This window comes from Carcharodon carcharias, chromosome 8 (genome assembly GCF_017639515.1).
Source record: "Carcharodon carcharias isolate sCarCar2 chromosome 8, sCarCar2.pri, whole genome shotgun sequence".
NCBI lineage: Eukaryota > Metazoa > Chordata > Chondrichthyes > Lamniformes > Lamnidae > Carcharodon > Carcharodon carcharias.
In genome coordinates, this window is record NC_054474.1 from 15,687,544 (window position 1) to 15,713,003 (window position 25,460).

General features: G+C 42.6%; 1 protein-coding gene across 1 annotated transcript in view; it reads right to left on the reverse strand.

The window, feature by feature from the left end:
- mgat4b (alpha-1,3-mannosyl-glycoprotein 4-beta-N-acetylglucosaminyltransferase B) overlaps positions 1 to 24,969 on the reverse strand; it is a 261,750-nt gene extending 236,781 nt beyond the window's left edge. The window contains exon 1 of the mRNA XM_041193895.1: positions 24,804 to 24,969. Within this exon, the coding sequence (XP_041049829.1) occupies positions 24,804 to 24,894 (91 nt within the window). The 5' untranslated portion in view covers positions 24,895 to 24,969. The remainder of the gene's footprint in view (positions 1 to 24,803) is intronic.
- Positions 24,970 to 25,460: the final 491 nt, after the last annotated feature.

The following is a 25,460-nucleotide window of genomic DNA, read 5'->3' on the forward strand; positions in this document are numbered from 1 at the left end:
GAATTAGCTTCTGATTTAACTGACAGCAAACATGCAAATCACAGTTATTTAAAGATGCATTATTAGCTTGCGAGTGTCAATGGTAAGGCTATATTATTACCCATCTCTAGTTGCCCTGAGAATGTGGTGGGCCTTTTAATTTTCAACTGCTGTTGCAGTTTTTGATCAAATAGAGGGGCTTGCTAGGCTACTTCAGAGACCAGTTAAGAGTCAAACACATTGAGGCAACTGGAGTCACAAATAGTCCCACAGTGGGAAAGTGCTGCAGGTTTTGTTTCCTTATTGAAACAACTGTTATTTATCTTTTGACAATCCAAAAAGCTTCATGGTCACTTCCAGTTAGTTTCACTTTCAGGTTTCTTTACCCCCCTGAACTCAAATTCTCAAACTGCCCTGGTAGGATTTGAAACTGTCTACAGACTGTCACCACTGGCATTAACCATATCTGGCTACTTAAAAAGATTTACACATACGTGTATGCAATGGAGTAGGTTCAGATACAGTTGCTTTGTGCTTTGTGGTCATTGTAAGCTCCCTCTGCAAAATATTGAGAAAATATATTTAAAAAGGCAGGTAAAGCTTTCAGGAGCAGCCTACAGGAGCATTTATTTGCTTGTGCCACCTATATAGCAAACACAAGCTGATTTTATATATTCACAAAATTACGGCGGCGGCGGTGGTTGGCGGGGGGGGGGGGGGGGGGGGGGGGGGGGGGGTGTGTGGTGGTGAAGGGAAATCACATAAGCTGTCAAGAGGCACAGTGGAATGGAAAACACAATCTTGCTGTTTATCAAACTCCTGATTGCCTTCCATGAGTCAAGTTTCTGTTAAAAGCCAGGATGTCAATATGTCAATGCACTCTTCCATAAGAAGGGCGTGGATGGCAACTTCTTTGCTGCTAGTGAACTGACATTGTAGAGGAAAATGCAGAAAAGTATGTTGATGGTAATTTGTACAAGGGGACAATGATAGGTGAGGCCAGCTGAAGGGGAATGGAGATTGGTAAGGTTACCTCCCCAGCGGAAATTCTAGGCAGGAGGCAAGAGAGGAGAATAGAGTTGGTTGGATTGATGAGTGCGGCTCCAAGAAGCTTGACACCATCTAGGACAAAGCAGCCCACTCCCTCCACCACCGACCCACAGTAACAGCAATGTGTACCATCTACAACATGCACTGCAGAAACTCACCAAGCCTCCTTAGGCAGCACCTTCCAAACCACAACTGCTGCCATCCAGAAGGACAAGGGCAGTAAACACATGGGAACACGACCACCTGGAAATTCCCTTCCAAGTCGCTCACCATCCTAACTTGGAATTGCCGTTCCTTCACTGTTGCTGGGTAAAAATCCTGTAACTCCCTCACTAACAGCACTCTGGGTGTACCTACACTGCAGGGACTACAGTGGTTCGAGGCGGCAGCTCACCCACCACTTTCTCAAGGGCAATTAGGGATGGGCAATAAATGCCTGTGTAGCCAGCGATGCAAAGATCCCATAAATTAATAAAATAAAAGGTTACTGCTTATAAGGAAGCAGTAACAAATGCCTCAAATAGGCTCTTTGTGGAATGCAGAGAGAAACATGCATGTGCACACAACAATTAGGAACAACATGTCCCGGTTATAAACAAAGCGCTGGCAGGGAATAATAGGAGGAGAATGGGAGTCCAAGTCTGAGGTCCTTGAGGCTGGGGTTAAGTTAACTTTTGTATAGAGAATTTGATAGGTGTTCAAAATCCTTCAAGAAATTGCTTCTGATGGCAGAAGGAGTGGCACTAGAGGGTACAGAATTAAAGTAATTAGAAGCAGTAAAGGTGACATTAGGATAAAAAAAAGTAGCGAGTTGCTATGATCTGGAACACATTGCCTGAAAGTTTAATGGAAGCAGGTTCAAAAATAATTTTCAAAAAGGGAATTGGATAAACACTTAAAGAAAAACTTAAGAGCTGTGGGGAAAGAGCAGGGAAATAGGACTAATTGGATAGCTCTTTCAAAGAATCAGGACAGGCATGAGGGTCAAATGGCCTCCCTTTTTGCTGCGTCATTCTATGATCCCAGGGTAGAGTTAAATTAGACCATTGAAAAACCGACGTCCAGGCTCAGAAACAAACGTGGAGAACGAAGGAATCAAGGACCGGGTCATTAGCAGGCACACTGCTGGATTTCATCAGCCATGAAACCCCAAGGGCTATTTCAAGAACATGAAGGTGAGATCATTAGTGCAACCTATTCTCGAAGCAGCACGAGGATAGACCATTGAGGAACTTGTCTTGCTTTCACTGGAACAGACAGGAGGATTTTAGTTGGACAGTAAACAAGAATGTTTTTCAGTCTATACAGACAGGAGAAATGTCAAACTCATAAAAAAATCAAATTGTTTATTCCCTCTGAAAGCAGAAGCACAGATTTAACATTTTAGTAACAATATTACAATAATTCTCTTCTTAAACATATTATCTGAAATTACCAGTCAAATTCATAAATACCCATTTATCGTTCAGTGTTCCAAGTCAAAGCATGCTATTAGCTTTGGTCCTGACACAATGCTTCTATGTTCAGACTATTCAGCTCCTTAGGCCAGTGAGTTTTTTTTTAAATGAAGAAATCAGTCAAGCCTCTTACTCTTGATCAGTTTCAGGAGGACAGTATGTGCACCTGTGCAGAAGTTGAGTGATGACAGGATTGGGGTCAGCTACTTGGCATGCTCCAAAAGCCTGCTCAGCAGCCAGGTTCTCACACAGAATCATGGAATATGCAGCACAAAAAAGGCCATTCAGTTCCTCCAGCCCATGCTAGCTCTAATTAGAGCTAAATTCTCCAGCCCTGCCACTGAAAGCTGAATGGTTTCTTGTTCAACTCCACATTTCCCTGCGAAATCCAATCCAGCTCCCCAGGAGCTAAAATCCAGCCTACAACACCAACAAGGCACAGAAACAGAAAATACTGGAAAAACTCAGCAGGTCTGGCAGCAGCTGTGGAGAGAGAAACAGAATCAACGTTTCGAGTACAATATGACTTATTCAGAACAAGGCACAAGGCAGGAGTGCAAGGAATATGCTCCACAGGCCTAGATGGATGCAACTCCAACAACGCTCAAGAAGTTCAACACCACCCAGGACAAAGCAGCCCGCTTGACCAGCACCCCACCCAGTTATTCAAACATTTACTCCCTCTGCCACCGGCACAACAGGGCTGCAGGGTATATCATCCACAAACGTTTTTTGAAAACATCTCCCAAGCCCACAAACCTTAACACCCAGCAGAACAAGGGCAGCAGACAAATGCAAGCTCTGCTCCAAGTCATCCACTTCCCTGACTTGGAAATATATTCCTTTAATCATTGCTGGATCAAAATCCTGGCACTCCCTCCCCAACAGCACTCTGGGAGTACTTACATCACAAGGGCTGCAACAGTTTAAGAAAGAAACTCACTACCACGAGCAACTAGAGATGGGCGATAAATGCCAGCCTGCCAGCAACATTCACATTCGGAGAATTAATATAAAATAAGAATGATGGGCAAGAGTAATCCAGGTGTTATTTTGAAAGGCCTGGTGTTATTTTGGAAGGCCTGAGGTTTGGAGAGCAGAGAACAAAGTTCTGGCATAGATCTTGTGCTAGCTTTAGAACACAAATGGCCAAATGACAGAGGCACATGATCCAAGCTGTGATTTAGCAACCCAATTAAAAAAACTGAGGATTAAAAAAAAAATCCAACAATTTTATAGGAGCAGCAATGTCCTTTACGTGCTGCAGTATTGCCAATGTGTTATCTACAGTACAGTGAATAGTGGAGCAACCCAACCAGCATTATCGTGAAAAAAGTATAAAATCTGCAAACATCCGTATCACAGATCCAACAGCCAAATCACCGTAAGTAGCCCACAGGTTAACAAGACCATAAATAAAGCAAACACAATGTAGTGGAGTTCATTTTTAGACAAACAGAATTGAAAAACAAAGAAGTTACGTTAAGCATCTGTCGAACCTTGGTTAGATCCAATTTAGAGGATTGTGAACAGCTCTGGTCTCCACCTTACAGAAAGGATCAAAGGGCACAGGGCAAGGTGCAAAGAAAAGATGAGAACTGAAAGGTTATACCTATTAGGAAAAAAATTGAACAGGCTTTGGCTCTTTTCTCTAGGAAAGAGAAAACTGATGGACAACCTGATAGAGATCTTGAAAATTATGAAGCGATTTGACAAGTAGATTCAGAGAAGATGTTTCCACTTGTTGGGGAGACCAAAACGAGGGGCCATGAAGAAAATATGGTCACTAATAAAACCACCACCGGATCCAGAAGAAGCTTCTTTAACCAGAGTGGGAAGGCTTAACAACAAAATTTGCCTGATCATATACGGTTTTACAAAAGGAAAAGCGTGTTTGACAAATTTGTTTTTTTTGATGATGTAACTAGTAGGGAGATAAAAGGGGAACCAGGAGATGTAGTACACTTGGATTTTCAAAAGAGACTTGATAAGGTGAGTACACACATAAGGGCTTAGAGTTGGGGATAATATTTTCACAAGGATAGAAGTTTGGTTCTGTGGAAGGGTCATGAGGACTCGAAACATCAACTCTTTTCTTCTCCACCGATGCTGCCAGACCTGCTGAGTTTTTCCAGGTAATTCTGTTTTTGTAGAGGATTGGTTAACAGAAAGGAGGCAAAAGACTAGGGATAAGCAGGGCATTTCGAAATTAGCAAGCTGTAACTAGTGGGTTGCTGCAAGGGTCAGTGCTAGGACCTCAGCTATTTACAATTTATGTTAATGACAGGTAAATTACTCAGTCTCGTTATCTAAGTTTGCTGAGGGTTGTCCTTTGATGAAAAGCTGGATAAATTGGGCCTATACTCTCTAGAATTTAGAAGAATTACAGGTGGTCTCATCAAGTCTCCTTACTTAAGAAAGGATACAATTGCATTAGAAGCAGTTCAGAGAAGGCTCACTCGACTGATTTCTGGGATGAAGGAGTTTTCTTATGAGGCAAGGCTGGGCCTATATCCATTGAGTTCAGAAGAATGAGAGGTAATCTTATTGAAATATAAAAGATCCTAAGGGGACTTGACAAGGTGGATATCAAGAGGATGATTCCCCTTGTGGGAGATACCAGAACTAGGGACACAGTTCAAAAATAAAAGGTCCCCTATTTAAGATGGAGAGGAGGAGAAATGTTTTCTCTCAGAGGGTCGTTCGTCTCTGGAATTCTCTTCCCCTGGGAGCTGTAGAGGCAGGGCTGTTGAGTATTTTTAAGGCCAAGTTAGATAGATTCTTGATTAACAAGGGAGTCGAAGGTGATACAAAAACAAAAATAGCTGGAAAAATTCAGCAAGTCTGACAGCATCTGTGGAGAGGAAGACAGAGTTAACATTTCGAGTCTTCATCAAAACTAAAGAGAAATAGAAATGTGGTGAAATATAAGCTGTTTAAAGGGGGGTGGGACAGGTGGAGCTAGATAGAAGGCCAGTGATAGGTGGAGGCAAAGGAGAGATTGCCAAAGATGTCATTAAAAAAAAAGATCAAAAGAGTGTTGACGGTGGTGATATTCGCTAAAGGATGTGCTAATGGTGACATTAAAGGGTAGAAAGCAGGACGAGCAAGTGACAGATAGCCTGAGTGGGGTTGGGGGGGGGAGAGGATCAAAATAGGCTAAAAGGTAGAGATAAAACAATGGATGGAAATAACTTTTAAAAATAATAATAGAAATAGGTGGGAAAGGAAAAAAATATATATAATTATTATTTTTTTAAAAAGGGGTGAGGATGGAGGAGAGAGTTCATGATATGAAGTTGTTGAACTCAAAGTGCCTAATCGGAAGATGAGGTGCTGTTTCTCCAGTTTGCGTTGAGCTTCACTGGGACATTGCAGCAGGCCAAGGACGGACATGTGGGCATGGGAGCAGGGTGGTATGTTGAAATAGCAAGTGACAGGAAGGTCTGGGTCATGCTTGCAGACAGACCGAAGGTGTTCCGCAAAGTAGTCACCCAGTCTGCCTTTGGTGTCTCCAACGTAGAGGAGACAGCATTGGGAGCAGCGAATGCAGTAGACTAAATTGAGGGAAGTGCAAGTGAAGTGCTGCTTCACTTGAAAGGAGTGTTTGGGCCCTTGGATGATGAGAAGCAGAGGCCACTTCTTCCTTGAACAGAGGCCAGAACAATCCCCATCCACCACCACTCTCCTCTGTCTGGCTGAACTTGTTCTCTCACTGAACAATTCCTCCTTAAGCTCCTCTCACTTCCTCCAAATAAAAGGTGTAGCTATGGGTACCCGCATGGGCCCCAGTTATGCCTGTCTCTTTATGGGGTATGTGGAACATTCCTTGTTCCAGTCCTACTCAGTCTCCCTCCCAAAACTCTTTCTCCGGTACATTGACTGCTTGGGTGCCGCTTCATGCTCTCGTCTGGACCTGGAAAGATTTATTAATTTTGCTTCTAATTTCCACCCCTCCATCATTTTCACATGGTCCATAACTGACACGTCCCTTCCCTTCCTTGACCTCTCTATCTCAATTGCTAGTGATAGACTATCCACCAATATTCATTACAAGCCCACCGACTCCCATAGCTACCTCGACTACAGCTCCTCACACTTTGCTTCCTGTAAGGACTCCATCCCATTCTCTCAGTTCCTTCACCTCTGTCGCATCTATTCTGATGATGCCACTTTCCAAAACAGTTCTTCTGATATGTCTTCCTTCATTGAGGTTTTCCACCCATGGTGGTTGACAGGGCCCTCAATTGTGTCCGGTCCATCTCCCGCGCATCCACCCTCACACCTTCCTCTCCCTCCCAGAACCATGATAGGGTCCCTCTCGTTCTCACTTATCACCCCACCAGCCTCCGCATTCAAAGGATCATCCTCCGCCAACTCCAGCACGATGCCACCACCAAACACATCTTAACTTCACCCCCCCATCAGCATTCTGTAGGGACCAAAGATAAAAACAAAAAAACTGCGGATGCTGGAAATCCAAAACAAAAACAGAATTACCTGGAAAAACTCAGCAGGTCTGGCAGCATCGGCGGAGAAGAAAAGAGTTGACGTTTCGAGTCCTCATGACCCTTCGACAGAACTAGTTCTGTCGAAGGGTCATGAGGACTCGAAACGTCAACTCTTTTCTTCTCCGCCGATGCTGCCAGACCTGCTGAGTTTTTCCAGGTAATTCTGTTTTTGTTCTGTAGGGACCATTCCCTCTGGGACACCGTGGTCCACTCCTACACCTCAACCCCCTTCCACAGCACCTTCCCATGCAACCGCAGAAGGTGCAACACCTGCCCCTTTACTTCCCCGCTCCTCACCATCCAAGGGCCCAAACACTCCTTTCCAGTGAAGCAGCATTTCACTTGCACTTCCCTCAATTTAGTCTACTGCATTCGCTGCTCCCAATGCTGTCTCCTCCACACTGGAGACACCAAACGCAGACTGGGTGACCGCTTTGCGGAACACCTTCGGTCTGTCCGCAAGCATGACCCAGACCTTCCTGTCACTTGCTATTTCAACATACCACCCTGCTCTCATGCCCACATGTCCGTCCTTGGCCTGTTGCAATGTCCCAGTGAAGCTCAACGCAAACTGGAGGAACAGCACCTCATCTTCTGATTAGGCACTTTACAGCCTTCCGGACTTAACATTGAGTTCAACAACTTCATATCATGAACTCTCTCCTCGATCCTCACCCCTTTTTAAAAAAATTATATATATTTTTTTACCTGTTATTTTTAAAATTTATTTCCATCCATTGTTTTATCTCCACCTTATAGCCTATTTCAATCCCTTCCCCTACTAGGGCTATCTGTCCCTTGCTCATCCTGCTTTCTACCCTTAATGTCACCATTAGCACATCCTTTAGCTAATATCACCACCGTCAACACTCCTTTGGCCTTTTGTCTATGACATCTTTGGCAAGCTCTCCTTTGCCTCCACCTATCACTGGCCCTCTATCCAGCTCCACCTGTCCCACCCTCCTTAAACAGTTTATATTTAATCACATTTTTATTTCTCTTTAGTTCTGATGAAGAGTCATACAGACTCGAAACATTAACTCTGTCTTCCTCTCCACAGATGCTGTCTGACCTGCTGAGTTTTTCCAGCAATTTTTGTTTTAGGTTTCCAGCATCCTCAGTATTTTGCTTTTGTCTTAGAATCAAATGTGATATCGGATAGACAGGAAAGTGGAGCTGACGCCACAATCAGGTCAGCCATGATCTTATCAAATGGTGGAGAAGGCTGGAGAGGCCGAATGGCTACTCCTGCTCCTAATTTGTATGTTTGTCTGTAAGATTGTATGCATGCAAGCAAGACTCTGAAGGGGCTTGACAGGGCAGAATCTGAAAGGTTGTTTCCTGGGGAATTTAGAACATGGGGGCACAGTCCCACAATAAGGGGCAAATCATTTAGGATTAAGACAAGGAGAAAGTTCTTCACTCAAAGGGTTGTGAATCTTTGGAATTCTCTCCTCCAGTGGGTTGCTGATGCTCCATCATTGAATACATTTAAGGCTGAAATAGACAGATCATGCGCAGCATTAACAGTAGCATGGATTGATATGGGAAAATGGACAGTTTCTATTCATCCAGAGGAACAACAGACCCTTGCCACATTCAACAAGATACAGAAATTAGTTATTTCTTCACCCAGGCTTTTGGTCACCTCTCAACTCCCTATAAAGGCATAAGGCCCACCACACTCTTTCTCAAATGTGCCTAAAGATGCTTTCCCTACATTAAAAAAGGTGTCAAGATGTTCCTGTCATCAACACAGGAGGAAAATTCCCAACAAAAAGCATTGCTTGCAAAAATGGTGGGAAGTGACCATTCAGGGAAGTCAGGAAAAAGGATTATGAACCTTTGTCTCAGTGCCAGCGTTCCCAACTGAGTCAGAAGGTGGAGGGTTTAAAACCCCTCCAGACAGTCCCGTTGAATGAGGACCCCCAGTTCAGAATTCAGGGTTAACATCTAGCTGCCTGGATCCTTGCTCCTGAAGGTTGCGAATAATCTACCCCTCATTGGTGGGAGCTCATAAAAACCTCTGTGCGGATAGGTCTGATCTTACTATTGACTGGGAGAAAGATAGTCATGGCCTTGGAAGCTGTGCTTACATTTATCACACTGTTAAAACAGCCGAAGAATGTAAGATAAAAGCAAAATTCTGTGGATGCTGGAAATCTGAAACAAAAACAGAAAATGCTGGAAAAACTCAGCAGTTCTGACATGCTGTAGAGAGAGAAATACAGAGTTAAAGTTTCGAGTCTGTATGACCTTTCTTCAGAGCCTAAGAATCTTTTCCACTATTTCACACTGTTCTCCAATGAACAGCGTGGAGATATCAAAACAACAACCCCGGAGTAAGATTACACAGGCACAGACAGCTCATATCACTTGTGAAAGTGTACCCAGACTTTGTTTACAGCCTTCAAGAAGGAAAAGAAAAAAGGAAAATCAGGACACTGACTTAGGCAACAATATTTTAGTGAATTCAAGGAAAAAAAATGAAAGTATATTCCTTCCACAGGATTACATTGTACAGCATTTCAGAATTAAGCTGTTGAGCACTGCAGGATTAATAAGATAAATTGTCACACCCTCCACTAATAGGATCATTTGATTCAGATATACTAAACCTTTATCTGCAATAATACATCTGTTCTATTGACTTCAGTAAACCGAGGGCCTAAGATCCCATGCACCCTAATCCCTATCCAGCCACTTCTGTTGGAAAGCAGTCACGTGTGATTGAAGGATAACCTGTTGCCACTCAATGATTCAATGCTCACATGAAAAACATTGAGGTTTCAGCACTTAGTGCGGGGAAGAGCCTACATAAACAGAACCCCAGTAATGGTCTTTAATAAAATAATATACAAAAAACACAGAAATAGTCCGTAATGGTGTTTAGGCTGTACACGAGCCTCCTCCCACCTTACCAAAATATCGTCCTATTCCTTTCTCGCTCATGTATTTATCTAGCCTCCTCTTAATTGTATCAATGCTATTCTCCTCATCTACGCCTTATAGTGGCCAGTTTTTTTAAATTAATTCACAGGATGTGGGCTTCACTGGCTGGGCCAGCATTTATTGCCAATCTCTAGTTGCCCTTAAGGTGGTGGTGGTGAGAAGGTTTACCCAGATAGTTGTTAGAAAGTGAAAGAAGTTTCTCCTAAATTCCCTGTTGGATTTATTAGCAACTATCTTATACTTATGGCTCCTAATTTTGGACTGCACCACAGTGGAAACAGCTTCTCCACATCTACCCTAACAAAACTTTTCATAAACTTAATGATCATGATTGGGTCATGTCTTGGCCTCCTGACATAAAAAGCACCTGCAGCCTGTTCAGTCCTGATTAACAATTAATATCATTATCTTTTCTGTACAGACATTTCATACTAAAATGCATTAGGGTACAAGTGAAATTTACTTCCTGGGATAAGTGCCTCACCCCTGTTCAAAGTCCCTGATGCTTCACCCAAAGTTGGGAAGTAGACAATTTGGCGTGATGAGGTAGGAAGCAATCACAAGTCCAATCTTGTGTCCTCCAATTCAAGTCCTAACATGCTAAAAGGCAAGGAAACAAGGAATGCTGCTAGCAATCTGTCAATGTGTTCTTTATGTATAGCTCTCATCCTGTTGATTCAGTACAAACCAGATTGCTAACCACGAGACACAGGGCTAGGTGTTCAAGTAGATACAAAGAGACTGCACAGTTGCACTTAGTGCAAATCACTTTATTTTCATAAGTTTGGCAATTAAGACACAGAACACTTTGAAGAAGGTTACCCACAAATGTCAAAGACCAAAGGACAAATTAAGGATATTATGTTTGATTTTTTACACTCTGAATGAAGTGTTTCTCACCTAATATCCAGATCTTGTTGGCCCATAGTTTCACAGGTGACCAAAAGCACAACTCGTCAGGTATATGGGCCAATGCTGCATATAGGCATATGAGTATTTATATAGACAGAGACATAAGAGGCATTCCCACATCACATGAGGCAGACAAAGCATGTGCTTAAGTCTGTTTCCATTGTTAGTTTTGCTTGGGACATGTCGCCAGCCTGTTCCCAGAGACTATAGCTTGAGGGGCACTGCTCTGCAACAAGTGTGGCTTACCAGGAGACTTACCCACTCTTACTCCCTACCACAGGCGTATTGGAATGATTTACAGGTTGATAATCAACCTTTTTGGCCATGTTATGAACACACCTTCCTGAAATGGGACTCAAAGCCAAAGATTCTGGCTCAGGGGCAGGGACATCACCCATTGCACCACAAGACCTCCCATATAGATGTACACCATCCCTGCATATACACCATCAGTCACTGATGTAGCCGTTTTTCATGCTTGAATTTATGGATTTTAATCCAGTTTATAAGAGACAGGGTAAAAGTACTCTGAATCTACTAAGGATATATTGATGGGGCAAGGCTGGAAGAGGCTCATGTGGAGCATAAATACTAGTACAAATTTATTGGGTCAAATGGCCTGATTTTGAGCTGAAATGCTGTGTAATGTCCCCAGGTTGGCTACAAGCTACTGATTATGATTTAACAATGACCCAGTGGGACACGTAAATTTTTGAGGGATAAAGGAGTTTTATTATATTGGTAATATTATATAAGTCTTTATTCTTCCCAGAGCTACAGGATTAAGGGTTACAGAACCAAAGTGGGTAGATGAAATTAGCATACATTGAATGATGGAAAAGACTCGAGGCACTGAATAGTCTACTCCTGTTCCTATGTGCTGTATAATATTTTTAAAATTTTATCATTAAGTGATAATGAGAGAAGCGGTATTTTTGAATAGCACTCCTCCACTTTATTTAAATGGAAAAAGCATTGAATTCTGCATCCAGTATCTAAATCAAAGATTAACAGATTACAAGTCAAAGCCAATAATAATTTCTGACCCGTGAAGATGTTTGAAAAAAAAAATGATCAAAACAGAGCTAAATATTGTACTAGAGTGACATATTTTAAGTCAAATAGCATTAGGATGCAACTTAAGTAAATTATTTCTTCACTCCCCCTCCTCCTTCCCCCACCAAGAGCTCCAAGTTTGGAGTGTGGCCTTTATGTGCGGTGCAGCCCAAGTGCAAGTCAACACTATAGTATTGTTTCAAGTGCCTAGATGCTTCTGGCTACATCTTAATTGCAAAATGAGGTAATGCTTGACCAATTCTGCTCACTGATGCTCAATTTGGGTTCCGCCAGGACCACGCAGCTCCTGACATTGCAGCCTTGGTTCAAACATGGACAAAAGAGCTGAACTCCAGAGGTGAGGCGCGAGTGACAGCCTTGACATCAAGATGGCATTTGGCAAAGCGTGGCATCAAGGAGCCCTAGCAAAACTGAAGTCAGCAGGAATCAGGCGGAAGTCTCTCTGCTGGTTGGAGTCATACCTAGCACAAAGGAAGATGGTTACGGTTGACGGCGGTCAATCATCTCAGTTCCAGGACATCACTGCAGGAGTTCCTCAGGGTAGTGTCCTAGGCCCAACCATCTTCAGCTGCTTCATCAGTGACCTTCCTTCCATCTTAAGGTCAGAAGTGGAGATGTTCACTGATGAGTGAACAATGTTCAGCACCATTCGCGACTCCTCAGATACTGAAGCAGTCCATGTCAAAATGCAGCAAGACCTGGACAATATCTAGGCTTGGGCTGACAAGTGGCAAGTTACAGTCACGTCACACAAGTGCCAGGTAATGGCCATATCTAACAGGAGAGAACCTAATCTTGACATTCAATGGCATTACCATCACTGAATCCTCCACTATCAACATCCTGGGGGTTACCATTGACCAGAAACTGAACTGGACTAGCCATATAAATAATGTGGCTACGAGAGCAGGTCAGGGGCTAGGAATCATGAGGTGAGTAACTCACCTTCTGACTCTCCAAAGCCTATCCACAATCTACAAAGCACAAGTCAGGAGTGTGATGGAATATTCTCCACTTGCCTGGATAACACTCAAGAAGCTTGACACCATTTAGGACAAAGCAGCCCACTTGATTGGCACCTCTTCCACAAACATTCACTCCCTCCATCACCAATGCTCGGTGGCAGCAGTGTGTACCATCTACAAGATGCACTGCAGAAACTCATCAAGGCTCCTTAGGCAGCACCTTCCAAACCCATGACCATTGCCATCAAGAAGGACAAGGGCAGCAGATACATGGGAACACCACCATCTGCAAGTTTCCTCCAAGCCACTGAACATCCTGATTTGGAAATACATTGCCGTTCGTTCACTGTTGCTGGGTCAAAATCCTGGAATTCCCTTCCTAATAGCACTGTGGGTGTACGTACATCACAGAGACTTCAGCGGTTCAAGAAGACAGGTCATTACCATCTTAAGTGGAATTAGGAATGGGGAATGAGTGCTAGCCTAGCCAGCAAAGCCCACATCCTTTAAAAATCAGCAAAAAGAAAAAAAAATCTAAACATTTTGCACTGCCAAACAGTTCAACGACATTCAATGCTCCACTGAATTACAGAGGAACTGTATGGCATGCAGGGAATAGCCACACACACACAGTCACACACACACAGTCACACACACACAAAACTGTACTTAGTTTTTAAAGCCAACAGCAATGGCCTCAGAGTCAGAAGGTTGTGGCTTCATGCCCCATGCCACAGACTCAAGCACTTACAAAACTTAGATTATCACTCTGGTGCAGTACGAAGAGAGTGCAACACTGCTGAAGGTGCCATTGTTTTGATGAGATGTTAAACAGAGACCCTGTCTGCCCTTTCAGGTGGATGCAAAAGACTCTGTGGCACTATTCGAAGAAGAGTACGGGGGAATTCTCCCCTGTGTCCGGTGCCCACATTTATCCTCCAACCAACACCTGAAACAGATTATCTGGTCATTGCAGTTTGTTGGGAGCTTGCTGTGCCCAAATTGGCTGCCATGTTTCCTACATTACAACAGTGCCTGCAAGTCAAAAGTACTTGATTAAGTGTGAAGCGCTTTGGGGTGTCCTGCGATTGTGAAAGATGTAAGTCTCTTTCTTTCAAATTTATTTCCATTCCTCAAGATGAAATTAAACAAACACAACATCTGACATACGAGAATCAGGCAGTTTCCTCCCGCCCACAATTGCCTGAGCTATCACGAAGTATTACTACCTACACTCGTCCAGTCCTAGGCAGCAGATAAAAATTAGGGTTTGTCACAGCAAGCAGAGACTGCATTATAAAAACAAAAGATTCCAGGAAGTGTTTTGGCCTAGCTATGCTGCAGTTGTTGCAAAATATAATGCTACGATTTATGCAATAAATTAGGCCACTTAAAAAAAAAGGCACAAAAAATTTATGATGATCCTCTCCAACAAATTGTGGCAGATAATCCTCAACCTGGACTAGATTTATGGAGGGAAAGAATTACCATTGATCATTTGAGAATAGAAATCAAAAAAGAAATTACACACAGAGGCAATCCATTCATTTTTTGGTAGAAGCTGCAGATAAACTGTAACAATTAATTCCAAAGTAGCCACTTGAACTAAATGTCCGCTTTAAATTGTTGAAACGTTTTAATTTTGTTTTCACTAATTATCCCCGAATTGTGAAGTGAAACCATAGTACAACTCTAGATTTTGCCCTTCTGACTGGAATTGTACCATCGCGTTCAGTCTGATTGGTGACACATTTGAGTTAAGTGTGTTGGGTATTGGGGCTAACAGGAAGCAGAAACTCAGCAGAGAGGCACTTTGGACAGTGTTAATTTGCCTATCAGTAATGGTACAGTTGACCACACCTGTGCATCTTCATTCTCAAGGTGTAGCCATCCCTGGCAAGGCCAACACTTAATGCCCACCTCCCAATGCTAAAACAGAGCAGTTTGGTCAATCACATTGATATGCGGACTGGAGTCGCACATAGACCAGACCAGGTAAAGGTGGCAGCTTTCCTTCCCTTCCCTTAAAAGAAATGGGTATTTTGGGATTTTATGATCATTCAAGTGGTTTCATGGTCACTTTTACCGATGCCAACTTTTTATTTCATGCTTTGAATTCCCCACCCCCACCCAGTGAATTCAAATTCTCAAATGAAATTTGAACTCCTGTTCATCACAGAAGGCAGCCATTTGGTCCATCATCCTTTTCATGGATAGCTCTTTGAAAGAGCTACCCAATTAGCTCTACTTCTCTGCTCTTTCCCCAAAGCTCTCTTTTTTGCCATTTTAAGGTAGTTATCCAATTCACATTTTGTAAGTTACTATTGTAACTGCTTTCACCACCCCTTCAGGTAGTGCATTCCAGGTCATAACAAACTATCTGCATTAACAAACAACTCTCCTCTTCCCCCTAGTTATTCCATCAGCTACCTTAAATCTGTATTCTTTTGTTTCCAACTCTCCTGTTATTTACTCTTTCAAAATCCCTTATACATTTTGAACACCTTCATTAGATCATCCCTTAACCTTGTCTCCTCTAAGGAGGATAATCCCTAGTTTCTCCATCTTTTTTGGGTTATATACATACAATTACTAATTAAATGAAAGCATCATCCTGTTTTGTTTTAAAAAGGTTCCAATCAAATGGCAGCGGCAGTGAATATTTTCAAAAGAAAATTTCTCCAAAATATTTTTATTAAAACAGACCTAAATAATTTTTCTGTCCCAAGTGTCAACCTGATGTTGACTTACCAGCTGTACATTTTTTCCCTTAAATAAAAGCTGGAAAAGTTTTGGTTATGAATATTACAAATAGGCAAGATAAAGACTCCATGGGTCCACTAAAGTTTGCATTCATTTTTGAAAGAGAACAAAAACTGATATTAAAAAATGCCGCAATGGTTTTAGTCAGAAGTTGAGGTCTCCTCCCAATTACATATGTCACAGATACTAAAGTGATTGTAAACAAGGAAAAAAAAACTCCCTGACATCCCCACTTTTATAAGTGCTTTCTTTTTAGCATTTATTATGATTAAGGTGTGAACAAGGTAGCAGGCAAAATTGACCACCATGGTTACTGAGGAAATTGGTATGAAAACCACAGTTTCCTTCATGTTATGATGTCAGAAGGCTGTGGATTCAAGTTCCACTCCAAAGGCTTGAGCCCGAAATCCAGATTGACACTTCAGCGCAATACTGAGTGAGTACTACACTGTCTGAGCTGCCACCTTTCAGATGAGATATTAAACTGAAGCTCTGCCTTCTCAGATGAATGTAATCACAATTGCTATTTGAAGAGCAGGGGAGTTCTCTCCTGCGACGGAGACCAATCCCTCAACCAATGTCACTACGACAGATGATCTGATCATTATCACTGCCATTTGTGGGATTTTGCTGTGTGTGAATTAACATTTCTTATGAGAATGACTACATTTCAAAAGTACATAATTGGCCGTAAAGCACTTTGGAACATCCTGAGGTTGTGAAAGCACTTTGAAATACAAAAAACCCAGAATATTCTGGAAAAACTCAGCAGGTCGAGCAGCATCTGTGGGGAGAGAAACAGTGTTAATGTTTCAAGTTCGTATGACCCTTCAACTCTGATTGCACTAGAGAGAGTGCAGAGGAGATTTACCAGGAGGTTGGCTCAGCTGGAGAGTTTTAGTTATGAGGAGAGATTGGATAGACTGGGGTTATTTTCCCTGGAGCAGAGGAGATTGAGGGGGGACATGATTGAGATGTATAAAATTATGTGGGGCATAGAGAGGGTAGACAGGAAGGAACTTTTCCCCTTGGTGGAGTGATCAATAACCAGGGGGCATTGTTTTAAGGTAAGGGGCAGGAGGTTTAGAGAGGATGTGAGGAAGATTTTTTTCACCCAGAGGGTGGTGGGAATTTGGAACTCACTGCCTGAAAGGGTGGTAGAGGCAGAAGCCCTTACAACATTTAAGAAATATTTGGATGTGCACTTGCAATGCCATGGCATACAAGGCTATGGGCCTAATGCTGAGAAATGGGGTTAGAATAGTTAGGTACTTGTTTGACCAGCACAGACTCGATGGGCTGAACGGCCTTTTTCTGTACTGTAAATGTCTATGACTCTATGACTTTTAGCTGCCAAGGTCACTCTTCCATGTTACTGGAAAATCCAGGGATTTCCTATAAACACTGAGTATTTCAGTACCAAACCCCAATTCAACAATGAAAGTCTGAAACTTGAATTAACCACACCAATAATGGTGGATGGCACTAAAGAAATTGAAAAATAAATAGGACCCTGAGAAACCTTTCCCATCTGACCTCATCAACATATTTTCTTCAGCAAAAAACCCCTCTTTCCTCTTGCCCAACCTTTCACAAATAGTCGATAGTATTGACTCAAAAGGACACAAGTGCCCAGACTTTGCCTATCCTTCCATCAGAAAAGCACATGGTCATGAATATGAAGTTCAGATTCAGAGGTAAAAGAATAACTGCAATAACACCTTCAGCTATTTTGTAAGTTACTATTATAAAGTTACTATTACATCTGCTTTCACCACCCCTTCAGGCAGCGCATTCCAGATCATCAGAGTACGCTACATTAAAAAATAACTTCTCATCTTTCTTCTAGCTCTCCCATCAGTTACCTTAAATCTGTATCCTTTTGTTCCCAACTCTCGTGCTAAATTTGCAAAGATTGGGCAGAAGTTTAAGATGTTGTACTTAGCATCACATTGTGCAGTAAAATGTACTGGCCCCATATGTAACATTTGTATGGTCCCAACAAGTTAACTACCATCTGTGCTACCTGGGCCAAACGGACCTGTTTCCATGTCAGGATTTTCAATATAATTCTAACTCAGCAGCCACTCGGCTGCAACCCACCTGGAGTTACACATATATTTGCACTACACTAGAATTCAGCATAGTGGTGACATCAATCAGCTGTAGTGACAGAATTAAACAATCACAGGTTAGACAAATTAGAAGTCAAAGCTAGATCAGAGGAATAAAAGCACCTAGTGGGGCAACGGCATTTACTAAGGCAGTTTTAGTGCCTTTTGGCTGCTGGTTTCCAACAGCAGACTGCCACAGAAACTAATCCTGTCTGTGTTTAGCAGGGTACAGAGAATACCAATCTCTTTGCTCCTGGCCCCCAGTGCAATTCAAAGCTATAGAGATCAGTTGGTTTGATGGAAGACTGCCTAATGCGTGCCAGAAGCCACCCACTGAAAAAGATCAAAAGAAACATGGCCCGGCTGTCAGCCCTCTACAGAATTATGGCTGGAGCGACACCAGAAGACTTGCTGATGCTCAAGCCAGGCTTTCTTGTGCTAAGAACGTGGTTGCTGCAGCTGCGCCAATCCAAGAATCATGCACTAAATTGCCAGCAGTGAGGTTCCTCACATCACTTGTCCTACAAACCCTTTAACCAAACAATAAAATATTATATATTTTTAAAGAAATGTGTTTATTAATATTTATTCATCAAACACTATTTCCTGAATTGAAGAGAAGACACCAGATTTTGAATTTGCCATGCAGACATGGTACTTAAATTACTCCCTTATAGAAAACACCCGATTTTCATCAACATTAAAATTAATAGGATTGAAAATTAGGCAGCTCTCATTCCTCAACATAATTTTTACTTTTGGGTTGGGGGGTAGGGTAAGGTTGAAAATCTGTCCCATTCATCGTGTTTCTGTTATATTGTCTCTTGGAAGGAAGACAATTACATTTTTCACCCCATGCCTTCTCAATACTACAGACACCCACATACTATGATCAGCAACTATCTCAAAGACCTAGAGTGGTTGTAGTAAAGACTTGTCACTGTGCTCTTGTCATTAGTATAGAATCACAGCTTCAAGCTGCTAGGAATGTGACACATCTCACGCAACTGCAGAAACTCAACACAATAGACAGATCACAATGCTTATGTCTCTCTCCTTTTAATGGATTTGATATAATGCTTAGAAGCCCTCGCTAGACAGGAAACATTCATTACTGGGTAGGATGGATTACAAAATATTTCAGTGGGTGAGATATCTCTTGTTATCTAAAGAACCAAGATGGTTGAAGAAACCAATAATAAGTTGCCATTGCAGTATTTTTAGATTGGGATATGTTCCAAATTATACATTTTTCTTTTAAATGCACATGGTGGAGAGACAAAAGACTATGTTACCTTTTCAAATTGATGCATAGATGATGGTAAGGATGGGGCACTGATGGTCATTGTAAGGTATCATTGTTACATAATGTACTGGAGCACTGAGCCTTTGAAAAGGGATTTGGATCTCCACATAGAAGGCAATAACTGAGGGCTATAGCAGCCAAGGTAGGGGTTAGGAAGCAATGCTGTGATGTATTCTATACCTTTACTTTAAAATGTTATGAGTAAAAGTGACCAGATTGTCATTAAAAACCCAAGTGGTTCACTATTATCCTTTAAGGAAGGAAACATACTGATGTTATCTGATTTAGCTTGCATGTGATTCCAGTCCCACACAACGTGATTAATGTTTAACTGCCCTCTGCAGAGACCAATAACACCCTCGTCGTATCAGATTACTATCATTACCTTTTGGTAACTAGGGATGGGGAGTAGATGCCAGACTTGTCAGTGATGTCCACATCCAAGGAATGGAAAAGAACAATGAGGGTGCCATCTTGTTCAGGTGGATGAAAAATATGTCATGTACTATTTATACAGAATGTTCTCCCAGTATCCTGACTAAATTCCTCTCTCAAATACCACCATCACAAAAACACTCATTAACTAATCACTCATCTGTTGGTTGGGATGATCAATGAGTAATAAGACAATATGATCTCAATACACATTTGTACAATGGCAACAACTTGTATTTATATAGCAACTTTAATATAGTAAAACTTCCCAAGGTGCTTTACAGAAGTGTAATCATTCAAAACTTGACACTATATCACACAAGATTTTAAAAGACAGGTGACCAAAGCTTGGTTAAAGAGCAGGTTTTAAGGATTAAAATTTGATCAAGAGGCCAAAATTGGAGGACATATATCTTGAGGGGGGTGGTGGTAGACAATGCACCTCTTATCTTTTTTTAAAAAGTGCTCAGGCCTGAAACGAGCATGGCCTGCATATATGGTAACTTAAAGGGGCCAGCTTGATACGTGGCCAAATGGGAACTTTTGGATTGCTGCACACCTTGGAGGGAATTTTGATTATAGAGGTGGAGGAGGTTAGAGATAGCAGGAGATAAAGCTATGGAGGGATATGAAAATAAAATGTGAGAATTTAAAATAAAGGCATTGCTAAACCAGGAGCCAATGTAGGGCAGCGAGCCTGGTGCGTAATGAGTGAATAGGACTTGATTTGGATTAGGATAGTAAACTCTGTGCATTTCTTGGTAACATGGTGAGAAAAAAAGAGCATGCAAGTACTTCTTGATCTTCAAAAGTTTCCCCTCAATCACTGGATGGTGAGAGATGTTTTTAAATAAATGCACCTTTGAAGCGCTTTTGCATGCACTGTGCAAGGCATGTTTTCACTACAATTAGTAAGCGTGGCTGAAGCAGTGTCCCACACCAATCACAGTATGCAGAAGAGGCCCTTCGGCCCATCGAGTCTGCACCAACGTGAGAAGCACTTGACCTATCTACCTAATCCCATTTACTAGCACTTGGCTCATAGCCTTGAATGTTATGACATGCCAAATGCTCATTCAGGTACTTTTTAAAAGGATGTGAGGCAACCCGCCTCCACCAGCCTCCCAGGCAGCGCATTCCAGACCGTCACCACCCTCTGGGTCAAAAGGTTTTTCCCCACATCCCCCCTAAAACTCCTACCCCTCACCTTGAATTTATGTCCCCTCGTGACTGACCCTTCAACTAAGGGAAACAGCTGCTCCCTATCCACCTTGTCCATGCCCCTCATAATCTTATGTTTGAGGTCAACCAGTAATTTCTATCAGGGAAGACTGCTTTTAGTAGAATGATACAGCAGTGAGGAAGGCCATAGAAGGTGCAAGCGCTTTGAAAGAGCTATCCCATTAGTCCCACATCCCTGTAATATTTTTCTCCTTCAACTATTTAACACAAAGTACTTACAGGATAGAAACCCATTTTGCCCAACAATCCAGACTCGGACGTTTACAGCATAGAAGGCGGCCATTCAGCCCATTGTGCCCACGCCAGCCTACAAAGATCTGATTATACTAATCCCATTTTCCAGTGCTTGGCCTGTAGCCCTGGATGCTATGGCAATGCTCCACACAAGCCTCATCCTGCCTTTCTTCATCTAACCCCATCAACTCATTTATTCAATTCCTTTTTTGAAAATTATCATCGAATTTGCTTCCACCACCCTTTCAGACTGCACATTCCAGATCTCAACAAATCATGAGAAAAATAAAACTTCATGTCATCTCTAATTCTTCTGTCAATTACCTTCAATCTGTGTCCTGTCGTTATCAGCCGTTTGCCACTGGAAATGGTTTCTCCTTATAAACTCTTATCAGAATCTCCTTATATGGCTGTGTGTCACATTTTGTTTCATAATACTTGTAAGAAGCATCTGGAAATGTTTTACTATGTTAAAAGGTGCTATATAAATGCAAGCTATTGTAGAGAAATAGTTTCTCTATCTACCCCTATCAAATCCCTCTTTCATGCAAACCACCTCACTTAGATTACCCCTCACATCCTCTAATTTCAAGGGAATGCAAACCAGGTTTATGCAACAACTCCAAGATGCGCATCAACTAAAATAATCATTTTTTAAACTCTTTCACGGGATGTTTGCATCACTGGCTAGGCTGGCATTTATTGCCCACCCCTAATAGCACTTGAGAAGGTGGTAGTGAGCCATCTTCTTCAACTGCTGCAGTCCATGTGATACAGGTAGCAACAGTGATGGAACAGCGATATAGTTCCAAGTCAGGATGGTATGTGGTTTAGAGGGGAACTTGAATGTGATGGTGTTCCCATGCATCTGCTGTCCTTGTCCTTCAAGGTTGGGGAGGTCACAAGTTTGGAAGGTGCTATCAAAGGAGCCTTGGCGATATGCTGCAGTGCATCTTGCAAATGGTACATACTGCTATCACTGTGCATCAGTGGGTGATGGAGAGAGTAAATGTTGAAGATGGTGGATGAGATGCCAATCAGGAAGATTGCTTTGTCCTGGATGGTGTCGAGTGTTGTTGGAACTGCACTCATCCAGGCAAGTGGAGTCCATGGTTTTGGGAAGTCAGGAGGTGAATTACCCACTGCAGAATTCCCAACCTCTGACCTGCTCTTATGGCTAGTCCAGTTCAGTTTCTGGTCAATGGTAACTCCCAGGATTTTGATAATGGGTGTTTCAGCGATGGTAATACCACCGAATGTCAAGAAGCATTGGTTAAATTTTGCCTTGTTGAGGTGGTCATTGCCTGGTAGTTGTGTGGCATGAACGTAACTTGCAGTCATCTGCCTAAGCCTAAATATTGTCCAGGTCTTGCTGCATATGGACACAGATTGCTTCAGTTGCGAATGGTACAATGATTAGCAATCATTAAAAAACGGCAGGCTGGTTAAGTTTGTGTGAAATGAAGAATGAATTTATACATTTTAAATACAGTATTGTTGCTCTTGTTTTAGGCTGTAATAGATCTTGTAGCAATATAAACTGTTTCAGTTTGATACACTTCAAAGGACACAATAAAAATGAACCATAGGATACAATTTATATCCCACCAGAACACTGATAGCCTGCAACAACTTTTCATCTTGCATTCTATAAGCAACACACTAGGGAAATAATATTGGTCTTTTATCTTTCCATTTTAAATGGGAGTAATGCTGACACACGATTTGAGGGTTGGCTCCAGGAATCATCATTGTCAAATTCCACTCCCTTTCTGATGCCAAGTTATGTGCATGCAGTGAAAAAGCAACCATAAAAGATATATTTAAAACAAAACAAAGTGTCAGAAAGACACAGCATCCAAGAGGCAAGAGGCACAGCTGATGAAAAAAGTATGAGTCTGAAATATTAACCAACTTTAACCAATTTCATTCAGATACTGACAGGTTGTATATATTTACCACTGGCTCTGTTTTTAGGCCAGATTAAAGGAGTGGCCCACAAACTTGAGTACATCAGAAATCCCCTCCAAATACTGACATACTCCTAGGGGCAACACCTGTCTAACGTGATGTCAACTACACAAAGGTAGGCACCATTATCGAAAACGTTGTGTTCGTAGACAGCATACCAAATCATATGCTAGCAACCCAACAACTGCAAATACAAAATGCTTGTACATAAACTCGGGTCCTTTCGCAAACCTGCTGAGTTCCATTCGAAAGCCAATGATTTAACTGGCAGGACAACTTAAAACAAAAACTCTCTCAGACTTCTTCAACAATACTTCCAAACCCTTGCGCTTTGCCATCTAGAAGGGCAAAAAGAACAGGCGCATGGGAACATCACCATCTGCAATTTTCCCTCAAAGTCACACTATCCGGACTCGAAAACGTAACGATAATTCCTGGGTCAAAGTACTGGGAACCCCTTCCTAACAGCACTGTGGATGTACCTACACTACATGGACTGCAGCGATTCAATAAGGTGGCTTACGACCACCTTCTCAAAGGTACTTGGGCATGGGATGTTGCTGCCCATTCAAGAATATATAAAAAAGAACAAGTTCGGTTACAACTTAGATGGCGCTTGTTCATTATATAAAGCGCATCCCGAAATCTAACTCTACGTAAAGCCGTGCGATCCTTCCGAAAGCAAGGATTTCAAAGATCGTTTATAGAAGGGGTAAAAAGAGATTAAAGAGAGAGGGGGATTAAACGGTGGGATCCTACAGACAAAGGCATTCTGACTAATCCTTCAAAAGGATAAACACTTCAAAGCTTCCTCGCCCCATCTACAATGTGAAGCGCAAGTCCAACACAAAGCCTCGCACTTCACTCGGAGTCCAATTAAAAAAAACGAAGAAAAGTTGCACCAGCTGCGGCGTTGAGGTAACGCACAAAAACTCACATCGGAGAACAAATCCGGCCCCCGCAACCGAAACACCGGGTCCACCCACAACAACAAACAATTAGTCGGACAGAGCCGTTCCCAAGAGGGATACATCCGATGACATAAATTACTGTGGGTTATCGCTAGTGTTATTCAACGTCTTGTAAACAGTTTTTTTTTAAAAAAAAAAGACCTACGAAGTTAACATTGAAACCCAAGTTGGGAACATTGTAATTTTTCTCAGCGTTATTTTAAGGCAGCACAGAGAATGGCAACCTGGTATCACACAAAAACCAAAAAACACACACACACAAACCCTTAAGCAACGGTTCATTGTTCCAGGGATGGGAAAAACACATGGGGGGTGAAAAACAAAGATGACCGGGGGATGAATAATAACACAACAGTTTAGTGTTGAAATTGAATTGGCATTTTTTTGTGTGTGTGTGTGTGTGTGTGTGACTTCTTCCCAGAGGAAGACTGTTCAACGCTGACAGAAACACATGCAAGTCCGATGTTGTTTTTGTTTGGTGGGACAGCCCACTGGTGAGAGAGACTCTCTTGGGTTGCTGCAAATTATTTCTATTGAATCCACATTAAGGGGAAAAAAATAAAGATGAAGCAAGGTGGTGGAGTCTGAAAATAAATCACCAACAGCAATCCTAGACAATTGTGGGGATATTCCAAGAGGATGAAATTTAAAAAAAAATAAAAGTGGGGGGGGGGGGGGTGGGTGAAATAACTGGGGCAACGTTAAGGAAGGGTGATGTTGGGAGGATGCTGAGTAGGAAAGGGGAGATGCTGAGTGGGGATGATGGATGGTAAAGGGTGGTGGGGCTCGGAGCGGGCGGGCGCTTGTTGACCATTTGATTTCTCCGCCCCCCCCCCCCCCCCCCCAAAAAATAGGGTCTCTCACCTTTCTGAGCGGAGAACGCCGCGTACCAAGAGACAGAGACCACACCACACAAGACCACAGCCGTCAGAACAGTCCCATTTCGGAGCCTCATCTCACCGGGCAGACATTATTAACATTATTTTATTGTCTTAGAGCAAGCCCTCCATCCTCTTTCTCTCTCTCTCTCTCTTTTTTCCGACCCCCCCTCCCTCCCTCCCTCCCTCCCTCCCTCACCAAGACCCGAACCTGAACCCGAACCACCCGCTTCCTCCAGCGCCGCCTCGAACGCACTACTTTGGCACACACCGCGGACTCTTACATACGCCAGCTGCTTGGCGGAGGCGGTGAGCGCGCGTGCGTGGGGACGCAATGCGTCGACGTCTCACTCTGCGAATGGATATCTAGTCATGGATTTTTTCTTTTAGCTGAGGAGGGGGAGGTTGATTTTTGCGGTTCGCTTTCGCACGGTCGGCTCAAATTATTTTGTTTTGATGAAAGAACTCAGGCGCGCTTCTCCGCCGGTTGTGGTGTTCAAAGGCGCGCGCGTGCGCGCGCTGCCGTTAAAGGACGCATGCGCGCTGCTGATTTGGTCGAGGCCAGCACACTGAACGTGCAGACCCACTGAACGAAGACTCTTGGGTTTGGAATAAAATACTTCTCGGTAAGTTTGAGGTATTG